Source organism: Pempheris klunzingeri, chromosome 13 (assembly GCF_042242105.1).
Source record: "Pempheris klunzingeri isolate RE-2024b chromosome 13, fPemKlu1.hap1, whole genome shotgun sequence".
NCBI classification, from domain to species: domain Eukaryota; kingdom Metazoa; phylum Chordata; class Actinopteri; order Acropomatiformes; family Pempheridae; genus Pempheris; species Pempheris klunzingeri.
This window is the reverse complement of record NC_092024.1, coordinates 23,972,764-23,994,573: the sequence shown is the minus strand read 5'-3', so window position 1 is coordinate 23,994,573 and position 21,810 is coordinate 23,972,764. Positions and strand designations below refer to the sequence as shown.

The 21,810-nt window shown below is 41.8% G+C and overlaps 1 protein-coding gene across 1 annotated transcript in view; it reads right to left on the bottom strand.

The window, feature by feature from the left end:
• Positions 1–936: 936 nt before the first annotated feature.
• arhgap5 (Rho GTPase activating protein 5) overlaps positions 937–21,810 on the bottom strand; it is a 54,561-nt gene continuing 33,687 nt past the window's right edge. The window contains exons 4-7 of the mRNA XM_070842765.1: positions 14,995–15,072; positions 8,897–9,028; positions 4,764–4,869; positions 937–1,361 (exon numbers count right to left, since the gene is read on the bottom strand). Of these exons, the coding sequence (XP_070698866.1) occupies positions 1,043–1,361; positions 4,764–4,869; positions 8,897–9,028; positions 14,995–15,072 (635 nt within the window). The 3' untranslated portion in view covers positions 937–1,042. The remainder of the gene's footprint in view (positions 1,362–4,763; positions 4,870–8,896; positions 9,029–14,994; positions 15,073–21,810) is intronic.

Genomic DNA, 21,810 nt, shown 5'->3' with positions numbered 1-21,810 from the left:
ATGTAGCGGGTCGGGGTCGATTCATTGTGTCTTTAAGCGCCCCAACGACCTCCCTCCCTCCCTCCCTCCCTCCCCCCGACCGCCCCGAGACTAAAAATAATCCCCCGTTTCTCCGATTTCTGCGAGGCGTCGAGTTAACAAATCCACCGTGTGCGAGCCTGGTGTGACGTCGACGGTGTCGAAGGAGAAAGTTCTGGCGTGAAGTTTGTTCCCTCGCCTCCTCTTACTGACCGACTTTGGGTCATAGGGCAACAAAAGAAGAAGAAGACGACGTAGAAGAAGAAGAAGAGGAAGAGGAAGAAATGCCTTCCCTGTGCTGAAATGTGGAGATCTGCAGGAAGACGAGATGAAATCCTTTCAGCCCACAAGCGTCAGTCACACATCTAGAAGTCGCTCGGCCGGTCGGTTGGTCACAATCAGGTGTTTCGTATTTGAGTTGCAGTCGTGGGGACTTTAAGTTTTAACTTCCCTTTTCTCTCGTCTCGGAGCAGGTGAGAGGTGGGCGGGGTTTAAGGGGGACTTGCTTCGGACCCCAGTGTGCTATACCACGAAGGTAAGGTAGGAGGAGGGTAATCTATCAGCCCCAAACGTGTCCCAGAAACCCCGGAGGCCGAGTCAGACCCTGCTAAATGATTAGTGTTGTCGCTATGTGCCAAATCAATTCAGTTAATTCATCAACTATTTTCAGTCTTCGTATCATAAAAGGGGGGCAGCCAGATCCAAAAATTAGTTCCAAGAGGTGACGTACGATTGTAATTCTCTGATCCAGGATTTACCTCGCAGGATGAGCCGATCTCACAGATTAGTTTTAATCCAACAAACGGTTGACGTGTCTCTAAACCCCAAAGCTCAGTCACCTCAAAGTCCAGCAGCTGCTGATTCCTCAAAATTCACCAACCGGGTTAGTTTATTTTTTATTTCAACAGCCGACCAGCGTTTTTGTAGAGCAGAGGACCCTCGGGCGATTGTTGGCCAAACGCGGCTGGCGGCGCACACGAAAAATAATCCCCAGACTTCATTTCCCAGCATGCTCCTCTGGCTCTTAGATCAGCGGGTCGGGGTGCAGGGTGTGTTGGATCTGCTGCGGCTGCAGGGGCGGGGGCAGCTGCAGCGGGAGCAGAGCCTCCACCATGTTGTGGCAGTGCGGCGGCGGCGTGCCCTCGCTGCTGGAGCTCTCGGCCACCTCGCCGCCGTGGAAGAAGTAGTCGCTCTGCACGATGAAGGACTCGATGACGGCCTGGTTGAGCTTGGTGGTGGACAGCGTGTCCTTGTTCTCGAAGTCGGGACGCATCAGCGTGGGCCAGAAGCAGATGGACAGGTTGTCGGCCGTCATCAGAGTGGTCTTGCTGTGCTGGCTCACCCTGCGGGAGGAAGCAGTTGCAGAGGAACGGTTAGAAAATGGATCAGTTGACCTGTGAATGCAGTAAAAACTGCTCCAGAAGCCACATTTCCGGGTGGTTTGGCGGTTAAAGGTGCAAATCATGTCACCGTGTGGTTACTTCACTGCCCATCACAGCTAAAACACATGCCTGGAACTATAAAAAGTTGTGAAAGTGGTCCAGTAGATCCCCTCAGCTGATCTTATTGTGTTACATGAATATTGTGTGGGATCCAAACTGAGCCTTTAAAACACCAAACAAACCGATGGAGGCAGCAGGAGACCTGCGGCTCTTCTGTTCTGCTGGATTAAATTACTACTTTTCTCAATGGAGTCTGGTGTGTTTGCAGGGCGATATATAACGGCTGTTTGTGGATCTCACAGGTTCCCCCGTAGGGATGTTGTCAGATATCGTTGCGGACTGATATTAAACATTTAAATGAAGCTTTAACGTCACAAATTCTTCACAATCACCATGAAAATGTGGACAGTCGTTATATAGAAAGAGCAACAGTCTGTAAAATAATCAAACTCAACTGTTATCCATCACAGGAGCTCGTTACTTACAGTTTGCTCAGACTCATTAAAACAGACAGCAGCGATGACACGATGAAATCAGATCATTAAAAATATTGATAACGATCAGCCAGATGTGCTGCATTAATAAACACACAACCATGAGCACTTCCACTTCCATTAATCTGGCTTTCCTCTCTTGGTCCACTGAACCGTTGGAAGATGTGAATAAACTTGATTTATTACCAGAATTAAGACCGAACCTGAATCGACTGTCCCGCGTGTCGTTAAGTAAACACAATTTGTCAGCTGCCGTGAACAGGACGAGCTGATGTTGTGGGCTGCTCAGTGTGCAGCCTGCGTTTACAGACACATCCAGCAGCTGACGGACGCTTTCATCATTAACTGATTAAGCGTGACAAGAAATCGCTGTTTAAACAATGATGAACAAATCCAGTCGGATGTCGGCGGCGGCTTCTTCCATCTTAGATCGCTGTCCGTTAAAAGATTCGGAGACGATAGTTCACGTTTTTATCTGCTGTTTCCTCTTATTTTTAACCTTCATCCTGACTAAAACGGTAAGAAACAACCATCACAGCCAAACGTTATGTTAATAAATACCAGCTGTGTAATTAGCGTCATCTGAAAACGAGCTGTGATTGACTGATTGATTATGTTTGGTTCATGCACATGACGTGTCCAGTGTTAAAACATTTGATTAATTTTTGTTTAATTACACAATTAAAAAGTCTTTTTACAGCATCTTGTCTCCGACGCTCTGCAACAGAAAAAGTTCCCTTCTTAAAACACAGCTCAAACTTTTCCTCCTGCACTCAGATATTCTATTTCAGGATTTTAGTAAAGTTACACTTAATTTGCATACTTGTATTAAACAAACACACGTACTTTAAGATAGGAAATCTGCTCCTAGTGTGTGACACTTTAAATTAGCAACAAACATAAACTCCATCTATTAATTGGGTGCTTTTGACTGACACATGTATTGATATTTTTATAATGCTTTAATCAAAACAGATGCAGAAAACAGTGATATTAAGTCATCTGAAGAGCCTTTTATTTTCTTCAGCCTCTTCACTGTCACCATGAAGCCTCTGGCTTATTAATTAAGTCATACTCTATCATTAGTCTGAGTCAATATTCTATCATCAGTGTTAATTTGCTCCCACGATCCTTGTTTTTTTTAAACGTGCTCTATAAATAAATTGATTTGACTGACATCATGATTAGATTGGTGATTCATTAAATGTTCACAAAATTAATTAAATGAATGACAGCTGTCACTTAATTCTGTCACTGAACACCATCTGTGTGTCGGGTGGGATGAAGGGAGGCTTTTCTGCCCGCATCCTTCAGCGCGACGTGATTATTTCATCGATTCAGAAAATAGAGGCAGGATTTAATAAACCAGAACTGCGGCTGAGAGAGACTCAAGGAGCCTCAGGCGAGAAGCACTCGTAGGAACAGATTTGGTCTGAAGTGACACGTACGGGGTTTTTTTTTAAAATAATTTGTGGCATTTAGCAGTTTTCTTGTGTTTAGACTGTACAGATAGTACAGTTGTCTCTGACAACCTTACAGATCCTTTTTGTTTAACCACAAACAGCCGTTATATTGCTCTCTTTAAAGCCACCAGACTCCATTGTCAAAAGCAGTAATTTTACTAACAAACTAAACAATCCGGGCAGCAGCAGACCAGCAGCTCCTAAAATCAGTGTTTTAGTGAATGTAGTCTGGTGTCTGCAGAGAGCAATAAAACGGCTGTTTGTGGTTAAACCAAAAGGATCTTCCAGGTCTCTCTCTGTAGGGATCCTTTCCATGATGCTGTCACACACTGAGAATAACACTCTGAGCCTCCACCAGACTCCATTGACAAAAACAGTAATTTTACCTCATAGAACACAGGAGTTGCTGGTCGATTGCTGGATTAATTAGTTAGTTTGTTTGTGTTATTGTGTGACTTTGGGTGTGTTAAAGACTTAGTTTGGATTCAACACGATATTTGTGTAGCACACAATAACATAAATAAACTCACTAATCAAGGCAACAGTTGACCGCCAACTCCTGTGTCCTGCATAGTAAAATTGCTGTTTTAGTGAATGTAGTCTGGTGTGTGTGCTGTTTGTGGTTAAACCAAAAGGATCTTCCAGGTCTCTCTCTGTAGGGATCCTTTCCATGATGCTGTCACACACTTAGAATAACACTCTGAGCCTGTCAGTGGATCAAACAAGCTCTTTTAGTGGACCTACTTTGACCTACTGGACCACTTCCACCACTTTTAGTACCTACCAGTCATTCAGACACCAGGATACGTAATTATAGGACCCAGTTATACAAAATACCTGAATCAGCCTTTAAGCATTAATCACTCTGGATGGGACAGGATCAGTAATGACACAAAGAAAGAAATGAGGAAAAAGGACAAAGAGGCATCTGAAAATGTATTTAAGGTGAAGTTCAGCTGCATCGTTTCCATCCTGCGACGTGTCAGACGACAGTTTTTAAGTCTAAATGAAGCCACCTCCTGTGATGTGTTCACTGTCACCACAGACACACGTACATTTGAGCACTAAGACGTTTAGCTGCTGCTGGAGCTTCACAGGGAGGATTTAACTCCAAAACACACACACACACACACACACACACACACACAACAGTACAAACTGGCTGTGGAGTGTGTGTGTGTGTGTGTGTGTGTGTGTGTGTGTGTTTGTGTGGGTGATAACTGCATCTAAGCTTTGTGTATGTGTGTTTATGTCTATGTGTGCATGTGTATGGCAGCTCAGCTCAGAGTGTGTTGAGTATGTACCTTAATTGTGTATGTGTGTGTGTGCGTGTGTGTGTGTCTTACCTGTTGAGGTGTGTGATGATGTATTTGAAGACCTGGTAGTTGACAGAAGGAAACTTCTTCACAATCTCCCGCAAGACCAGCAGACGCTCGATGTAGTCCACGATTTCTGACACACACACACACACACACACACACACACACACAAACACACACACGCACAGGGAAAGAAGACAGAAGGCGTTTTACATTTTACACACACTCTCTCTTGGGAACGGAAATTATACTCTCTGGAAAACAAAAGGCTGAGATGCTGCCAGGAGCTACTCCCACACGGCTCTCACACACACACACACACACACACACACACACACACACACACACACAGTACACACACACCACTAAGCCTTGTGGGCAGAAGTGATACTCGCCTGCATCACGTCTTACTCTGTGCTGGTTTAAAAACAAAACAGGCCGGGTTTTTTGCAGACTAAGAAAATAAACAGCTCGTATTTAATCAAAGACTGAGCCGTTACTATTAAACCCTACAAATAAGACTAATAATGCTATTTTGGGTTTTTCTCCAGTGAAGTTTAATACCTTCATGTTTTTTCTGTACCTGTGTGTTTGATACAGAACTATTTGACCTCTGTAAAATGTAAAATTAGATGTATGCACGACTGTTTGGCTTTTGCTTCGGCGTGTGTGTGTGTGTGACCCATTTTGACTTGAGTATAAATGTCTTTTTAATCAGTCTGTAAGTTGAGGTAAATCTCTCGCAGAGCTTCCATGACCTAAAAACTGTCCTTCCTTCCTGGTCTGTTGGAGGAGCCGAGTTTGGTTGGGTTTTATTTAGACTGTATTGATTCTTTCCGATCTATTGGCCGCCGTTTGAATCTTCAAAATGAATCTGACAAGCTCCCAGTGGATGAATTCCTGTCATCGTCTCATAAGACATTTCATTTACAGCGATAATTAAACGGCGACAAGCAGCAGATCCTCATATTTAAGAACATGTAATAAGCAAATGTTGATAAATAACCAAAAACTGTTACAATATAATATTAAACTGTTGTAAAATATAATTCCCAATCAAAAATGTTAAGAATAAACTTTTTAAAATTTTGAGGATTGAGTTGAATTCATGTACGCCAACAGTGGTAGTTTGATTTACTTTGACTTTATTCTTGAAATGTAAAGAAAGAAAAACAAAAATCTTCCTCTTTTCCCCCCACATATACTCCTCCGTATCAATTAGATCAAAAGTGAACGGTTCATCTAACTTGCATGATTTCTAGACTGTAAAAAATGATTTACACTGGAAAAATAAGGAGGAAAAAAAAAGATGTTTCTTCAGCTGCCAGCAAATCGGATGAATATTTAGTACTAGAAGAAGAGAAGAACAAGGAAATTGGTACCGAAGCTGCTGTCGTGTCGGTTAAAGCTGGTTGACATAAGTAACGTGATGTGATAAAATGGAAAGCTGTGCAGCTGGTTGACAAACAACAGCAAAGAGACGGCAGAAAACACGTCCCGCTGAATTCCTGAGAAGCAAAGCGTCTGTGAAGTTCCTCGATATTCCTCGTCCTCCCCTGAGAATCCATCACTCTCCCGCCGGCGGGAGCTCGTTGGAGCAGAAACGCTCCGCTCGGTTATTAAATATTTAAAGAGCAGATGTGAAATAAGAGCTCCTACCTTCGGCTGTCACAACAAAGCTATTTTAACACAACCCTCCCCTGTCTGGAATATTCTCCAGGATACTCCAGACATTCCAGGACCAGCGGGAAACCTTTTACATTTTTAGACGAAGATTTACAGCCGCGCGAGGAACAACACTCAGATTTATTCATCCTGCACGCCATCAATCATCTTAATGAGGAGCCAACGGGAGCCTTTGACCCTCTAATGGCTGCAAGAGGTCAAAGGGCATTAATCTGTGCTGCAATATCGCCACATTAACCAGAGACATCACAGAAAAGAAACACTTTACCGCAGGACCGATATACCGTCTTCATCCCCTCTGTTGTGAATATACATTTCAGTCACATGGGAGAGCGCCGCTGTGTACCCACAATCCAACGGGCTCTGCAAGGTGCTTAAAGCTAAAAAAGTTTTAGTTCCAATTTTATCAAATTTTAATTATCACTGCGTCCCGAAAAAGAGTGTGACGCTCATGTTGTGTTAGAGAAGGAAAAAATACCGTTCAAAACAGGAAAGAAACAAATCAGACAATAAAAACATGCTGAATACAAACGAATCAATGCAAAATTTGAGTTAAGCTAAGCTAAGCTAAGCTAAGCTAAGATATCAAAAATGTTGTTGAGATTGTGTAATAAATAGAAAATAAAACAGTTTAATCCTTCTGTTTTCTCTTCTGAGTGCATCGTTTTGATCTTTCTCTGTTGGTGACCTTTAAAGTGAAGTGATGCCTCCATTCAATCTCTTTATTGTCGTATGTAGAGAAAAAAAAATGCCCTTTTGCCTTCGATGATGCTTCAGGATAAAAACAACAGATAAATAGTCATGGGTCGCTGTTCCTCATCAGTTTAACAAGCACCTAAAAGGATAAAACTATCCATTATTTCACAGGACAAACTTATTTCAGACCTTGTTCACAGTCTTGTAACTCTGGTTGGAGCTCTTTTTAGAGCCCAAATGTTGCGCCTTAGCATTTCCCACCGTTTGCAGCAGGTTATTTCTCATTTTGTTTTGTAGGAGCTTCAGTGTATTCGCCTCATTTCATCCTCAGCGTCACAAACGGAGCGAACAGGACGACAGCTCCACCCCGGCGGGGTCCTCAGATTCTCCCTCAGTGTGCACAAACACGTCGCTGACTCTCTTTGGCTCTGTTCATCGTCCGTGCTGTTCTTATATATTCCTATAATATTACTGTAACATTATTATTTGCAGGAAACGTCTAAAAACATGGAAGTAATGGAAATATGTTAGCTGACGGAACTTAAAATTATTATTTTTTTTATTAATTAAAAGAACAGTGAACATTTTGACTGTTTAAACTTCAAAATAAATACATTAAAATATATTTGGTCACAGCTGCTTAGCTGTATAACAACTGGACCTGAATAAAACTGTTGTGTCGCAGCTGCTGAACTTTATATCTGTTTAAAAAAAACAGACTAATTGGTTCATAAAGAAAGATTTTTGTTACAGAAAGCAGAAACGTGAGGATCAGAGCATGTTTTTCCTTCCTTCTGCTTTTTCTCTCAGTCTTATTCTCTCTCCGACTTATTCTCTGGACCCTTCAAGGTGAACAAGAGTGTGAACGTGCTCCTCACGTGTCTGCACATAACACACCTGAACCCTACCTGACAATTAGGCTCAATATAATCCTGACCCGGCCCGATTCTGGTCCCACGACAGCTCTTGGTTAAACAAGAGGACGGACCGGTGGAGACGTGAAGACGTCTACTAATCTAGATAACAGATTTAAACCCGAATGTGGAAAAACTACAAAAGTGAGAATAACGCAGCAGGAATCAGAGAGCGAGGAGGTCGAAGGGCAGTCGAGAGAAATCACAGCAGAGAAAGAATGAGGAGGAGGAGGAGGAGGACGAGTGCTGACAAAAGACGAAGAGGCAGAGGGATGAAGAGAGAGAAAGTGAAGGTGAAAGCAAGATGGAGAAAAGGAGTGAAGGAGAGAGAGAGAGAGTCTATTTACATTTATTGATGTGCGCGAGTGCGTATTTTTGGCTCATTAATCTGCTGTCGTCAGCCTGGTGGTTTCAGCACTCAGCATCACTGACACACACACACACACACACACACACAGCTGGGTGTAGATGTCTGACAGTATCCCAGGAAGGAAAAAAGCCTCTTAAGAGTGTGATACGACAGAAAACTGCATATGTGTGAGTGTGAGTGTTTAAACTGCGCTCCGCTTCTGCAGCATTTAAGTCAGAAGCAACACCAGACAAAAGGCACACGTGTGTATTACTGTGACTCAGACTTTAAAGACAAATTAGCTTTTAAGAACTAAGACAGGTCTCAAGAAATTAAGAAAAAAGTACCTTTTCTGAGTCGACTGCCTCACGTTAACAAGTCAGAAGTGCATTTTCATGTGTTTTTGATATAAAATTCACAGTCCTGTGATCATCTGTCCTCACAAACTAGTAAGTCTTGGTGTTTTCTCAGACCTGAAGATGGTGTTCTGTGTTTGTGTTTGTGTTCATTCTTACTTGCGGCCTCCACCAGCTCTGGGTGCAGGTTGTAGGGGATCAGCGGGTCGGGAAGGTCGGCAAAGAAAGCCTTCAGCGCTCCGGCAGCAGCGTTCACCGCCACGTCCATCGCCACAAAGTCAATACTGTGATCTGCAGAGAAAGAGAAAGAGAGAGAGAGGAGGTTTGGTTTTCACCGTCTGCAGGAGACTCGTTTTTCTTGTTTTTCTATTTGTAGTTTCACGACAGCTCGTTTCATCCTCTGCATCACAAACAGAGCGAACAGGAAGACAGCTCCACCCAGGCAGAGCTCCGGGATAATATGATCAGACTCTATCCAGACTCTGTCTGCTCTAAACCCTCTCTCTGCAGGACCTCATATTCTTCCTCAAAGGGCAAAAACACATTGCTGCCTTTCTTGCTGTTTGGGAGAAACTGAGCTTTCCTTTCAAAGAAATTCACATACATTCACATTCACATTAATAATTTCATACTGTGAAAGGAGCCACTCTGTATTATGGGTTCTTTTGAAACACTTTGAAACCAGGACTTTTACCTTTAATGGTGCATTGTTAGACGATGGTATTTCAGTAGCAGTAGGTGCTAAAAGTGTTGGAACTGGTCCAGTAGATCACTTCAACCAGCAGCAGCAGCAACTTTTTAGCAACTGCTCCTGATCACAGTAGGTCCACTAAAAGTGCTTGTTTTTGCCACTGACAAGCTCTAATTGTTATTTTAAGTGTGACAGCATAATGGAGAGGATCCCTACAGAACACACCAGACTCCATTGACAAAAACAGTAATTTTAGAGAACACAGGAGTTGCTGCTCCACCGCTGGCTTGGTGGGTTAGTTTGTGTTACACAAATATGATCTGAACGAACCCTTTAAAACACCCAAATCTCTCTCACACACACTTTGAACGACTGTCGTAAAGGACTCGATCATTTTCTGTAGACTATCAATCATCTTTAACCACCTTTATCATCACGAACAGTGGGTTTAGTAGCTAAGCGAGGCGTCACTGACACTGGTGACCAAAACCTAACAAGACAAAACAGTGCTCACCTTTTATACACTGAAGCACTTAAATCTGAGACCTGGGTCCAATAACCTGTGCTTATCCATTCAGGTATGAGCTGGACAGGACTTTCCTGGGTCAGTGCTTCAGTTTGAAAGGATATCAAAGAGCTTGTGAGTAGTTGTGTTGCAGCAGCGAGGCTCACAGCTGAGCTTTGTGTCTGAGCAGCAGAACAGAGCTGCTCTCTGATCACAGCGAACAGAGGTTATCATCAGTCTGTCTGCAGGCACAGAGGCCCGAGTGTTTCTCTGATGGAGCGGCAGGGCTGCAACAGAATACGCGTCCAGTTCAAACAACCACTTTTCTGCTCTGTTATTCCACGTTGAGAGAGAGGAGGGAAGCTCCAGCTCCAACACTTCACTTTGAGCCGTTTGTTGTTGCAGTCGTATTCACACAGAAAAAAAAAAAAAAAACAGTAAATCGGGTCATCTTTTCAGGCTGGAGGAGACTCATCAAACTGGTGTCAGCTTTCTCATTAACCCAGAGTAAAAGCACCGTGTAATGACGGCTTATGAAATAAAGAAAATATCACCCTGTTACCAGAGAACCGGGACGAAAAACAAATATATATCACTTCCTGTTTTGACACACTGGAGCAGCCAAATGATGACGGGAAGGAGGAGAAAGAGGGAGGAGGGGAAAAGGGGAAAGAGAAAGAGGACAGAGCCCTGAGGTAACACGACAGCTGTCACACCGAATCTGAGGGACTGCCAGCGCACACACACACACACACACACACACACTGGGTTCACCAGAAATACTCTCAAGGAAATAAAAATTTGGGAAGGGAGGGAGTCAGGAGCCGAGATATAAACAACAGGAAATGCACAAGTGAATAAAAGGCAGGCAGAAAAGGAGGGAGGGGACGGAGGAGCGAGGAGATAAAAGGAGGAAAGACTGACGATAATAAAGGAAAGAGGGACCAACACAAAAGACGAGACATAAAAAGGAGGAGAGAGAGGAGTAAAGAGGTGGAAGGAGGGCAAGAAGGGGAGGAGAAGGAGTTTAATGGAGTGTATTAATAGACAAACAACACATGCTGCTTCAGACCAAACTGAAGCAAAAATAAAGTGACCTCTGAGCCCCAAAAAGAAACCATCATAGCTGCTCTGCTCCCCTGACGAATTCATTTAAATCAACTATTTCCATTCAAATACATACTGCTTATTTTGGTGGAAGTAGCCAGTAGCCGGCAGCCCACCATCCCCTCTTACTGACAGAGCAGCTAATTGGCTGTAATGGTGCTTTTCACACACAAACATGAAGGAGCTGCAGCGAGCAGAGCCACTGCAGGATGCACGCGTGAGTCTAAACAGGAATACACGACCTGGAAAAGTCGCCTACGGCAAGTCAGGAGGGGAAAACCTCCAGGGAATAACTCAGTGTTTTAATGTAGGATGTTTGCACACAGGCGACCTAAACCACAGCAGCTCACTCTCTGTGTGTCTGACATTTTGATTTTGTTTTCTAGGATGATTTCTCAGATTATTACAGTTTATTAAAAGTCTGATATTTGGTGACAGGTTTTATTTTGGTAAAGGTTAATCTATCTAAAGATTAACTCAAGTACTTTTAAACCTGGACCCTGCTTTTTACATATTATGGTGTCTGAATGACTGGTAGGTAGTAACAGTGTTGGAACTGGTCCAGTAGATCACCTCAGCCAGCAGCCACCAAACGGGCTGCAATGGCTGCAACGTGATCCTTTGGGACAACTGCACCTGATCACAGTAGGTCCACTAAAAGAGCTTGTTTGATCCACTGACAGGCTCAGAGTGTTATTCTAAGTGTGTGACAGCATCATGGAAAGGATCCCTACAGAGAGAGACCCGGAAGATCCTTTTGGTTTAACCACAAACAGCCGTTATATCGCTCTCTGCACACACACCAGACTACATTCACAAAAACAGGGATTTAACCTCACAGAACACAGCAGCTGCTGTTCTACTGCTGCATCCATCACTTGGTTTGTTTGTGTTATTGTATGTTACACAAATATCGTGTTGAATCCAAACTAACTTTTTAACGCACCCAAAGTCACACAATAACTCAAACAAACTCACTAATTAATCCAGCAGTCGACCAGCAACTCCTGTGTTTTATGAGGTAAAATTACTGTTTTTGTCAATGGAGTCTGGTGAAGTATGTGACAGCATTATGGAAAGGATCCCTACACGTGGAAGATCCTTTTGGTTTAACCACAAACAGCCGTTATATCGCTCTCTGCAGACACCAGAGTATTATAATGGCTGTTAAAGGATCCACCACTACGAAAGGTTAGTTTCAGACCCAAAATGTGTAAAAATGCCACCCAGGTTTTCCTTCAACTCTGTGCAGCTTTTTGTCAGGCGTGTAAAAAGAATATGACATATGTTTTTATAATGTGTTTTATGACGACTCTGATGAAGGCCACAAACAAAAACGTGTTGTCCCCACATTAAAGGTGTCCCTTTATGCACCCAATGTCACATGGGAGAGTCACTTCATGCGTTAACAGGGCCATTTACTGTAAAGCCCATGAGTGATTGTTAGTATTATTACTTCCAGGCTCACTCAGAAACACCATCCATCCACATTTCAGAAAAAAACCTTTGCAATTGAAAAGTCCCTTTTCTTAATTCATCTGGGAGACAGCCAGTATTTATTTAGCATTATTCCCTTTCTTCAAAGATTTAGTCCCATGACAAGTGATAATGCTGTATTTTATTGAGTTAAATTTGGGGCTATTTATACGTCTCACTGCACGATAACTGCAGGACCGCAGGACTGTCGCTTCTTACTTATGTTTATCTTTATTCCTTTAGTTAATTACGACCATTTATACCATCTTGTGTTTTCTTTTAAAGCTCGTCTTAATTGCTTTTTATGAAATCCGAGCTGGATTTGTCTGTAACTGGTTATGCGTGACCGCCTTTTTATTTTTGCAACATGACAAGTCACGATGCATCTGCTGGCGGTTCCTCTCTGCAACTTGTTTGCACTGATTATGTACACGCCATTATCACTGAATTTCCTCCGACACATGGTTATTACAAGATCATCGTTACATGGAGCTCATTTTTAATATGATTTCTGAATTAATTTAAGGATTATTATCTCAGCGCAGACATCAGATAATCTGCTATCACTACATAAGGAAAAAAAACAAGCTGAGGTGATTCAGACGACATCTGTGTGCTCCAGGTCGACTGAGTTATTCACCTTTCTGTTTTACTTCTCCTCTACTGTACCTTCTCTTATTCAAAACATACAATTCTCATATAAAAGAGGGCGACTTCTCTGTCTGGAGGAAGGTTTTTCATGTTCAGGCGGCTCACAAGCTGACGGTGACGCCCATTTATTTGAACAGCGATGACACAAATTGATTAACCATAATAAAAGGGAGTAGAGGAATTAAAGCAAGCGATAATCAATGCAAGAGTGTAAAAACAAACCACCTCATCTGCGTCCAGGCTCCATATTTCTGTGCCTGGCTGTAAAATGACTGACACTGCTGAACGGCCTGCTGGTGATTTCTGCCTGTGGTGACTTTATTTATTCTAACAGCCGGCTTGGCAGCTCTCCAGCCCTCATGTGCAGGTCGGACTTCGCTCCACAGGGCATGTGTTTCTCTTTAAGCACTTCTGCTGCGTGGTCAGATCTGGAATCGGCTTTCTCTGCGGGCTGAATTTACTGCACACATCACACGAGCGCTGCTCGATTGGTAACATGTTTCCCGAGGAACTCCTGAGTTCTTAAAACGTTCGTGGGAAAATAATTTAGAATCGCAATCTGTGAAAATAATGAGAACCATCTGCCTCTAAGTGCTTTGAAAGTCCAGCGTCACATGTGCTCCTCCTTGAGGTTTCCAGGTAGCCGAATGGGAATTTATGAGGCTCTGCTGAGAGCTCCTGTCTCTGCAGGTGTGACTTTGTTTTTGGTTTTTTAAACACTAACTTTAAACAATAACTTTGATATTTGATATTTTTATATACATATATACATATATATTAGTTTTTGTTCGACCATAAAATCAAAAGTATTGTAAATACAAACTTTTATACAACAATAATGCTGACGTTGCTATAGCGATGCTGTAAAAAATTTGTAAAATAAATTATATAAAACCATCATGTGCACTGTATTATTATTATTATTATGAAACAATATAGTATTATACAGTATATTCTGTATTATTGCACATTTCCTCCTTGTTTGAAGGCTTCACTTGTAAATACCTTCATGGACAAAAGTAAATAGTTAAAATATGTGCCCTCTACTGTTTCACCTAATTTCACTGTCCTGCTCTCATCCACTGAAACGTCTGCATGAATCCATGTGAACAAATCAACACAAAATTAACTAAAAAGCCAAACACAGCAGCCATAGTTACAAATGTCCCTTATCAAAGATGGAAATCTACATATAACTTAGTCCTTAGTGTCATAAATCACTCACTTCTTCCATTTACAGATATTACAGATACAGATTGATGGGTAATTCATTTCCTTTAATATCCAACACTCCTGTACCAGCTCCTTGTTGTTGCCTTCTTCCTTGTCATCAATAATATCTTGTCTGTCTGTCATTACCAACGACACAATCATTTATAGCTCCAAGGTGAATAACTTTGTATATCCCAGCAGCACATTTTCCCCAAAGTAAGGGCAATTAATGACAAACCAAAAAACACACGAGTATGGTTTACCTCTCCCTTCCCACAAACCATTCAGCCTTGATGTACATAAAGGATTTTATTTTCAATCTCTCTGGTTTTGGTTAATTGCAACAGGAATTCTTTGAATTTTGTCAAACTGTGTGTTTGTATCATCACATCAAGAAGTCCATTTAAGGTTCCTTAAAAAAATAAAAAAAATCCCTCAACTGAAAATATCTTTAAAGAAGTCCTAATTTTCTCTCTTTCAAATCCTCAAGACTTTTCTTATTTCCATCCTTAGTCCTTGACCTCCTTTCTGACTTTTTGGTCACTAAAATCCCTCATTCACTCACTTTAATTAGACCAAACCAAGTATTCTGTGTGTGGGAACGTGTGTTTTTACCTTGATCAAACTGTTTCTGGATGTTGTCCTGGTCCGTCTTGTTCCCGCTGACACGATACAGGCCCTCTGTCGTCAGGCCTGCAGACATAAAAAGAAAAACAAAACACAAGTCAGACTTCATTCGGCAGGAATTTAAGCTTCGTTACGCAGAAATGTGAAGAATTCAAACAGATGGGCCAACACGAGCTGCGTAATAGGTTTCATCTAATGTGGTTTTCTGTAACCACAAGCGCAGATTTGCTTTGGATTAAGGCTGAAAACTTTAATGCCATAAATTCCAGAACTTTCTCAGAACTTTCTCTGTCCGGGCGTTAACAGCCTCTGAAATTGTGTTCACTGTTTATCGTGACTAATTTTGAATTCTTGGTAATTACTGGTTTCCTGTGCATCTTCTGAAAGGACGATTAAAAGATGTTCACGGTGCTCCGGGGGTGTTTTAGTTCATTTTAAGGGTCTCAGCTGACGCGCGGGACCATTATTAAAACAGAAACATAAATTATCTGAATAATAATGCTCATCTCTCTGAGACTATTGATCAAAAAGAGCATCATAATCACCGAGTAGCAGGAAAAAAGGACGGCTACACGTAGCTCTGAAGCTTATAATTATCCATGAAAGGTAGAGAACAGACGGGAAAAAAGGAAAGTAAGTGAGTGGGTAGTTAAAGATGGAGGAGGCAAACAAGCTGACTTTAGAGCTACTGGTGACTGGTTTTATTCTCCTGTTTCTGTTACTGGATACAATATCAGATTATTTTATTCTTTGTGTCTTTCTTACATCATGTCTTAATTCCTTGATGTAGAATCTGTCCTGCATTCGTGGCTCTTTGTTTGCTGCAGGAATCAGTGTTGGCTTTTAGTGTTAATGTGACTGTGTGGTTTGTTAAGCTGAGCTTTCGTCTGTTTATGACATCATTATGTGTCTGTTTACTTATATGGCTTAATATCTTTACGTATTAATGTAAATATGAAATCAATCAGAGTAAGATGACATACAGGACAATGCAACCTGCTGCTCCACAATACACAAGAATATGAGGTTAGGTTTGCTCATGATTCAACGCCAAAAGACTGTGAAACAATACAAGACATTTCTGCTCTACAACACAAAGAGTCTTCATAACTGTCTCCAGCGTCGTTTTAAAGGGTTCAGATCAAGCACAATATTTGTGTAACACATATAACACAACTGATCGAGGCAGTGGTAGACGGCTCAGTGAGGTAAAATGACTGTTTTGTCAATGGAGTCTGGCCACAGCTGTTTCTGGTCATTTTAACTGTAAAATGTATATTTTAAAAGAGTAAATTAATTAATACAACAAATAATATCAATAACACAAGACCCGTGTTTCAAAATACCGAAGTTATTCTTTAAAGAACCTTCAGTTTGTGTGTGCTGATCTGTAATAATCAGCCGATAATTAAAGTAAAGTTAATCAGTTGACAAACCAACCGGACGTTTCTGCACCACAACACAAGAATAAAGGAGATGAATTCACAGTTGTCTCCAGCAGCAACAGTTACGACTGTAAATAAACAGTTTGGTTATGTTGTGTTGGAGCCTTCAGCTGGTCTGAGAGCAGCGTTTTGTTGGTGAAAATAACAGCCAGCTGGCAGCTGACAGCTGATCTCAGACCAGCACATATGGAGACAGAGTGTCTTAATTAGGGCAATAATGTGTGTTCTGGCTGCAAGGACGATAACACAACCACCGTAAAGGTTGTAGTTGTGCTCTTTTCGCTGCTGCAAGGTCATCCACACTGCAGTATACATGCCTGTGTGTGTGTGTGTGTGTGTGTGTGTGTGTGTGTGTGTGTGTCCCTGCAGAGGCAGTTAAGCAGAGACAGTATTATGTAAATTCAGCTTTAATGGATTCAAGTAAATCGTGTCAAGTGTGAGCAACTGTGGGAGAATGTGTGTGTGTGTGTGTGTGTGTGTGTTCATTGGTATCTGTGTGTTTATCAGTGTCAGTGTGTGACTATGTGTGTCTTTCCTGAATATGTGTGTGTGTGTGTGTCTGTGTGGTGACTCAGGTGTGTGTGTGTGACAGAATACTTCCTTTAAACTCTCAGAAATCTGAGGAAAGCAGCGATTTAGCTAAATGACCTCAGTTTAATCACCAATCCACTCGACCTAATTTGTATATATATGTGTGTGTGTGTGTGTGTGTGTGTGTGTGTGTGTTGGCAGTGCATAACACAGTCAGCAGAATATATAAGCTCAGAAATCAGAGAGTGGGTGGAAAGCCTTAAATATGTTCTGTTGCCGTGTGTTTAACATGTTTAGCTAACAGCCCAAAGCGTCGACCTTCAGCCAGATGACACGCTGATATCAGATTAATTACATAGCAGAGCGCCGCCTTTAGACAATGTTCGAGCTCATCTGGAGCCTCTGAGTCACAGTCGTGTAATTTAAAATGCCGCTTGAGCAACGACACTGCAGAGTTTCATGTTTTCACGGTAAAACTGAACGTTAAGACGTTCGAAAAGTCAGATTTTCTAAGTTTAAACCAACATTTCTTAGTTACAAATAGCTTACAATGCATCAGCCAACACTGTATTATATCTTCTCTGTCTTTTCGTTCGAGTTTTCTTTACTTTTGACGACACAATAAGCAGTAAAGTCAAGAAAAAACGTCAGTCACTATCTAATCTTTGTAACCTTTGGAAGGCAATATGTTCCTGTGTGTATCAGACCCCGAATGTTAAATCAAATACGCTGCAGCTGTCCTCAGTAATACTGTGTCCTACTTGAATGCGTTTTCTTTGTACCAGTTGGCTTCTTGTCAACCTGCCATTCGAGTTGAACATAATCTCATGATCTATTCTGAGGCTTTAGATGGGAAATATGTACTTCTTGGAAAACGGCTCATTTCCAGCCGTGGGACAGCGGTGACTAAAGAGATAAAAAGATTATCTGATAAAGTCATTATAAGTGTATATTTTTACCTGTTCTATCAAATCAAATTGTCCCTCTATTCATCCATAGCTCACTGACCTGCTTCAATGGGAAATACATCAAAACTTTTTAAACATGGGCTCCACTAAAAGTGCTTGTTTGATCCACTGACAGGCTCAGAGTGTTATTCTAAGTGTGTGACAGCATTATGGAAAGGATCCCTACAGAGAGACCTGGAAGATCCTTTTGGTTTAACCACAAACAGCCGTTATATCGCTCTCTGCACACACACCAGACTCCATTCACAAAAACAGCGATTTTACCTCACAGGAGTTGCTGGTCTGCCGCTGCCTCAATCGGTTTGTTTATTTGTGTTATTGTGTGACTTTGGTGTTTTAAAGGGTTTGTTCGGATCCAACACAATATTTATAACACACAATAACGCAAACAAACTAACCAATCGAGGCGGCGACAGACCTGCAACTCCCATATTTATCAAGGTAAAATTACAGTTTTTGTAAGTGGAGTCTGGTGGATTTGACGATTTCAATTACCCTGTGAGAGCAGTCATTATAACCCCAAACTACGTAGAAAAAAATAAGAAAATAAATCCTTTAAATAAGTGATGTACTTTTTTTTAGAGTAAAAACCTTCATTAGGCATACATTGATCTGTAAAAATCCACTGATAACTATCAATAAACAAACCATTTATGTGCACAATTCTCACACTGTGAGTTCATTTTTTTTACCACTCGTCTTTGAATGTCCTGAACGCAGCGTTGCTCACCACTGACCTTAAAATGACCCCTGAAACACCCTGTAACAAAATGTCACCACCCTGTAACATCTCTCTGTCCTTCTGAGGACATTTGATTCCCAACAGGATGTAGCACAAACCACACACACACACACACACACACACACACACACACACAAAAAAACCTGAGGGGAAGGAAGTTAGCAGTGGAGCTCATGTTTGCATGTTGGGATCTGATAAGACTCGGCCTGCTGTGATATGATCTAATATCCTGGCGCACACACACACACACTCAGTATCTCAGTTCCTCTCATCACACTCATTCTCACTCCCCTTCTCCATCTTTATATCTCTATCTTATCTCAAGGCTGTTTCACTCTACCTGTCTTGTCTTGTCTTGTCTGTCTGTCTGCCTAATGGCCAGTTGCCACCTTTCATTTTATTGCCGTGACAACCATCTGCTGTGGGAGGGAGACAGGAAGCTGGTTCAATAAGTGAAAGTCAATCATTGGCTATTTTTAACTCTTATTTTACTAGGCAGGGACACACACACACACACACAAGCACAAACACTGTCATGAGTGTGTGTGATCTTCTTTCATCCCTCTTTATTCGGACAAATGGTACAACTCAGCTTTTAACCTTACTTATCTACACTTTACACCAAACTGAGTGACCGTTTTCTGACTGTTTTGCAGGGCTGCATCTTATCATTAGTTTGATTACTGATTATTTTGATTAATTGTTTAATTGTCGGGTCTATAAAACATCACAAAATAGTGCTAAATGTTCACCACAGCATTGAGCTTCATTAAATGTCTCCCTTTGTCCAACAAATAGTCAAAAACCCCAGATATTAAATGTATTATAATTCAAAACAAAGACAAGCTGCACATTTTTACATTCAAAAACCCAAAACAATCAATTCTTTTTAATTTTTGCATGAAAAATGTCACAAACACAAGCAGTCGACTATCAAGCTCAAGAAAACAGTTGTGAAAACCAGATAAAATGTTCCAGCGTGAAGTTTGATGAGTTCAATAATGGAGTAAAGATGCAAACACAAAAAGTCTGAGTGATTCCTATAAAAATAAATAACTCCTACAGTGTTCAGCGCACACAGAGACTGGCTGTTGTGATAACTGCGAACACTGTTCTCGCCCCGAGGAAAAGATCCAAACACACGCTCTAAAAACAAAGTTGTATAATCCCCGCTGTTGTTCGGGGATTCATTCAAAGAGGCCGAGTGCTGAAAGCAGAACTGTGCCGTTTCTGTCAGACAGACATCTGCGTTGCCGTGCGTGCCGACCCTTGACCCCGAGCGGCTTGATAATGACTCGTCACACCGAGGTGTTTACTCGTCCCACAAACGTCCCACTGTTACACGTGCTATTCCCATTAAGATAATGACTTTAAGGTGCTGACATGACGGGCTCGGCGGTGCTGAGAGATAATCAGATTACAGACAAAGTAGCCGCACACGGAAACACTGTGTGTGTTTACACGCTGAGGTTGTGAACTGTTTAGCTGAGAATCATGTCTACAGGAAAGTATTTACAGCGAGATCTAAGAGTCAACAATGTTCTGCTCACTACATCACATGCTAACCTGCCATTGTGTGCTGTGCTTTTCCCCTTTTTTTATTAGTCCACATTGTGTACTTTGATGGTGTTGAGGCTTTGATGCTTTGTGCTGCATTTTCTATTGTGCCATTTAGGGCTGGGCATCAAAAGTCAGTTCGGTTCAGTCGTTTTATTGTCACACGCACAGATAAAAATGCCCTCGATGCTTTTTTTAAGGATTAAATCTGAACAGAGAAATAGGAAAAAGGAGATAAATATCAACAATAACATAAAACTATTCAAATATATTCAAGGAGAAAACTAATTTCAAGTAATAAGTGCAGCTTAAAGACATATTGTACAAGGAAAGAAAATATCTTTTGCACGGTGAGAGAGGTGTGAGCGAGCAAACACAGCTGCCATCTTGTCTTCTTAGAGTACAAACCTGCAGCACTGAGGATCAAAAACTGTCACGAATCAATAGATGGCATCAGATTCTTTTCAATTTCTAAGCAAATACCATCCTCTTTTAACGCAACTATATTCAATTTTGTGCAAGTTCTTTATTCAGGGGAAGAGTTGTGCAATATTCTGTATTGTCTTGTTGTCAAAGTCTGATATATCGTCTTCCTCCGAGCCTCAGAGCTCCATTGTTGGCCAAAAACTATTAAAATCACATCAGTGAGCCTCACTGTTGCTCTGCCTGGCGTCTTCCTTCATCAACACGAACACACACACTGTAGTTTCTCTTGACTCAGACCACCACACGCCTCACTAGAGCACCAAATGTGGATTAATCCGCCACTGGAAATAGTCCCTACAACAACAGTGCAACAGTATTGGAGCTGACTGGGTGGTGAAGTGGTGAGAGATGGACTTACACAATGCTTGTTTTGATCTTTCTATAAACTGGAGAAAGGCAGTAAAAGGTGTTTATATTACCCACATTCTCACACGGAGAAAGGTCTGGTCATGGAGCCAATATTGGCAGGGATATTGATCACTTACACGCCATTCGCAGCCTCATTGTGATTATATACCGTCTGTAAATCGTGCAGTCATTTGGGCCAGGACTTGATGAACGAGAACCCTGATCTGAAGAGAGTATGCTGGTATAAACTCAGATTTAATTAAAGTAAACAGGTTTATAGTTGTAGGTTAGTGGCTTTTTAGTGAACTGTCCCTTTAATAGTAGAGTATAAACCTAAAGGGTAAAGATTTTTTTTAAATCTACCAGTACACATGGCAACAGCCTGCTGTTCTGTGCTTGTTACTATTGTGTTAGTTCATCCTGCACTCACACACACACACACACACACACACTGACACTGACAGTAAACAGGATCTACAGGGATCTTCCACTTCGTATCAGCAGATCCCAGCCCGCATGCTCCAGTTTCTCCTATCCAGGGCATCAAGGTCCCATCCCGTTGATTATAGATGGGATGGAACACGCCAACGTGCGCCGACTCCGACTACATCGAAGACGAATGTGCAGGTGAAAAGAGCTCGTTTTCCCCACAGGACACCAAACGCGGCTTTTTCCCACAATCCTCGGGCTGAGAATCAAGACGAGATTCCTGGTCTGGAAGTCATTC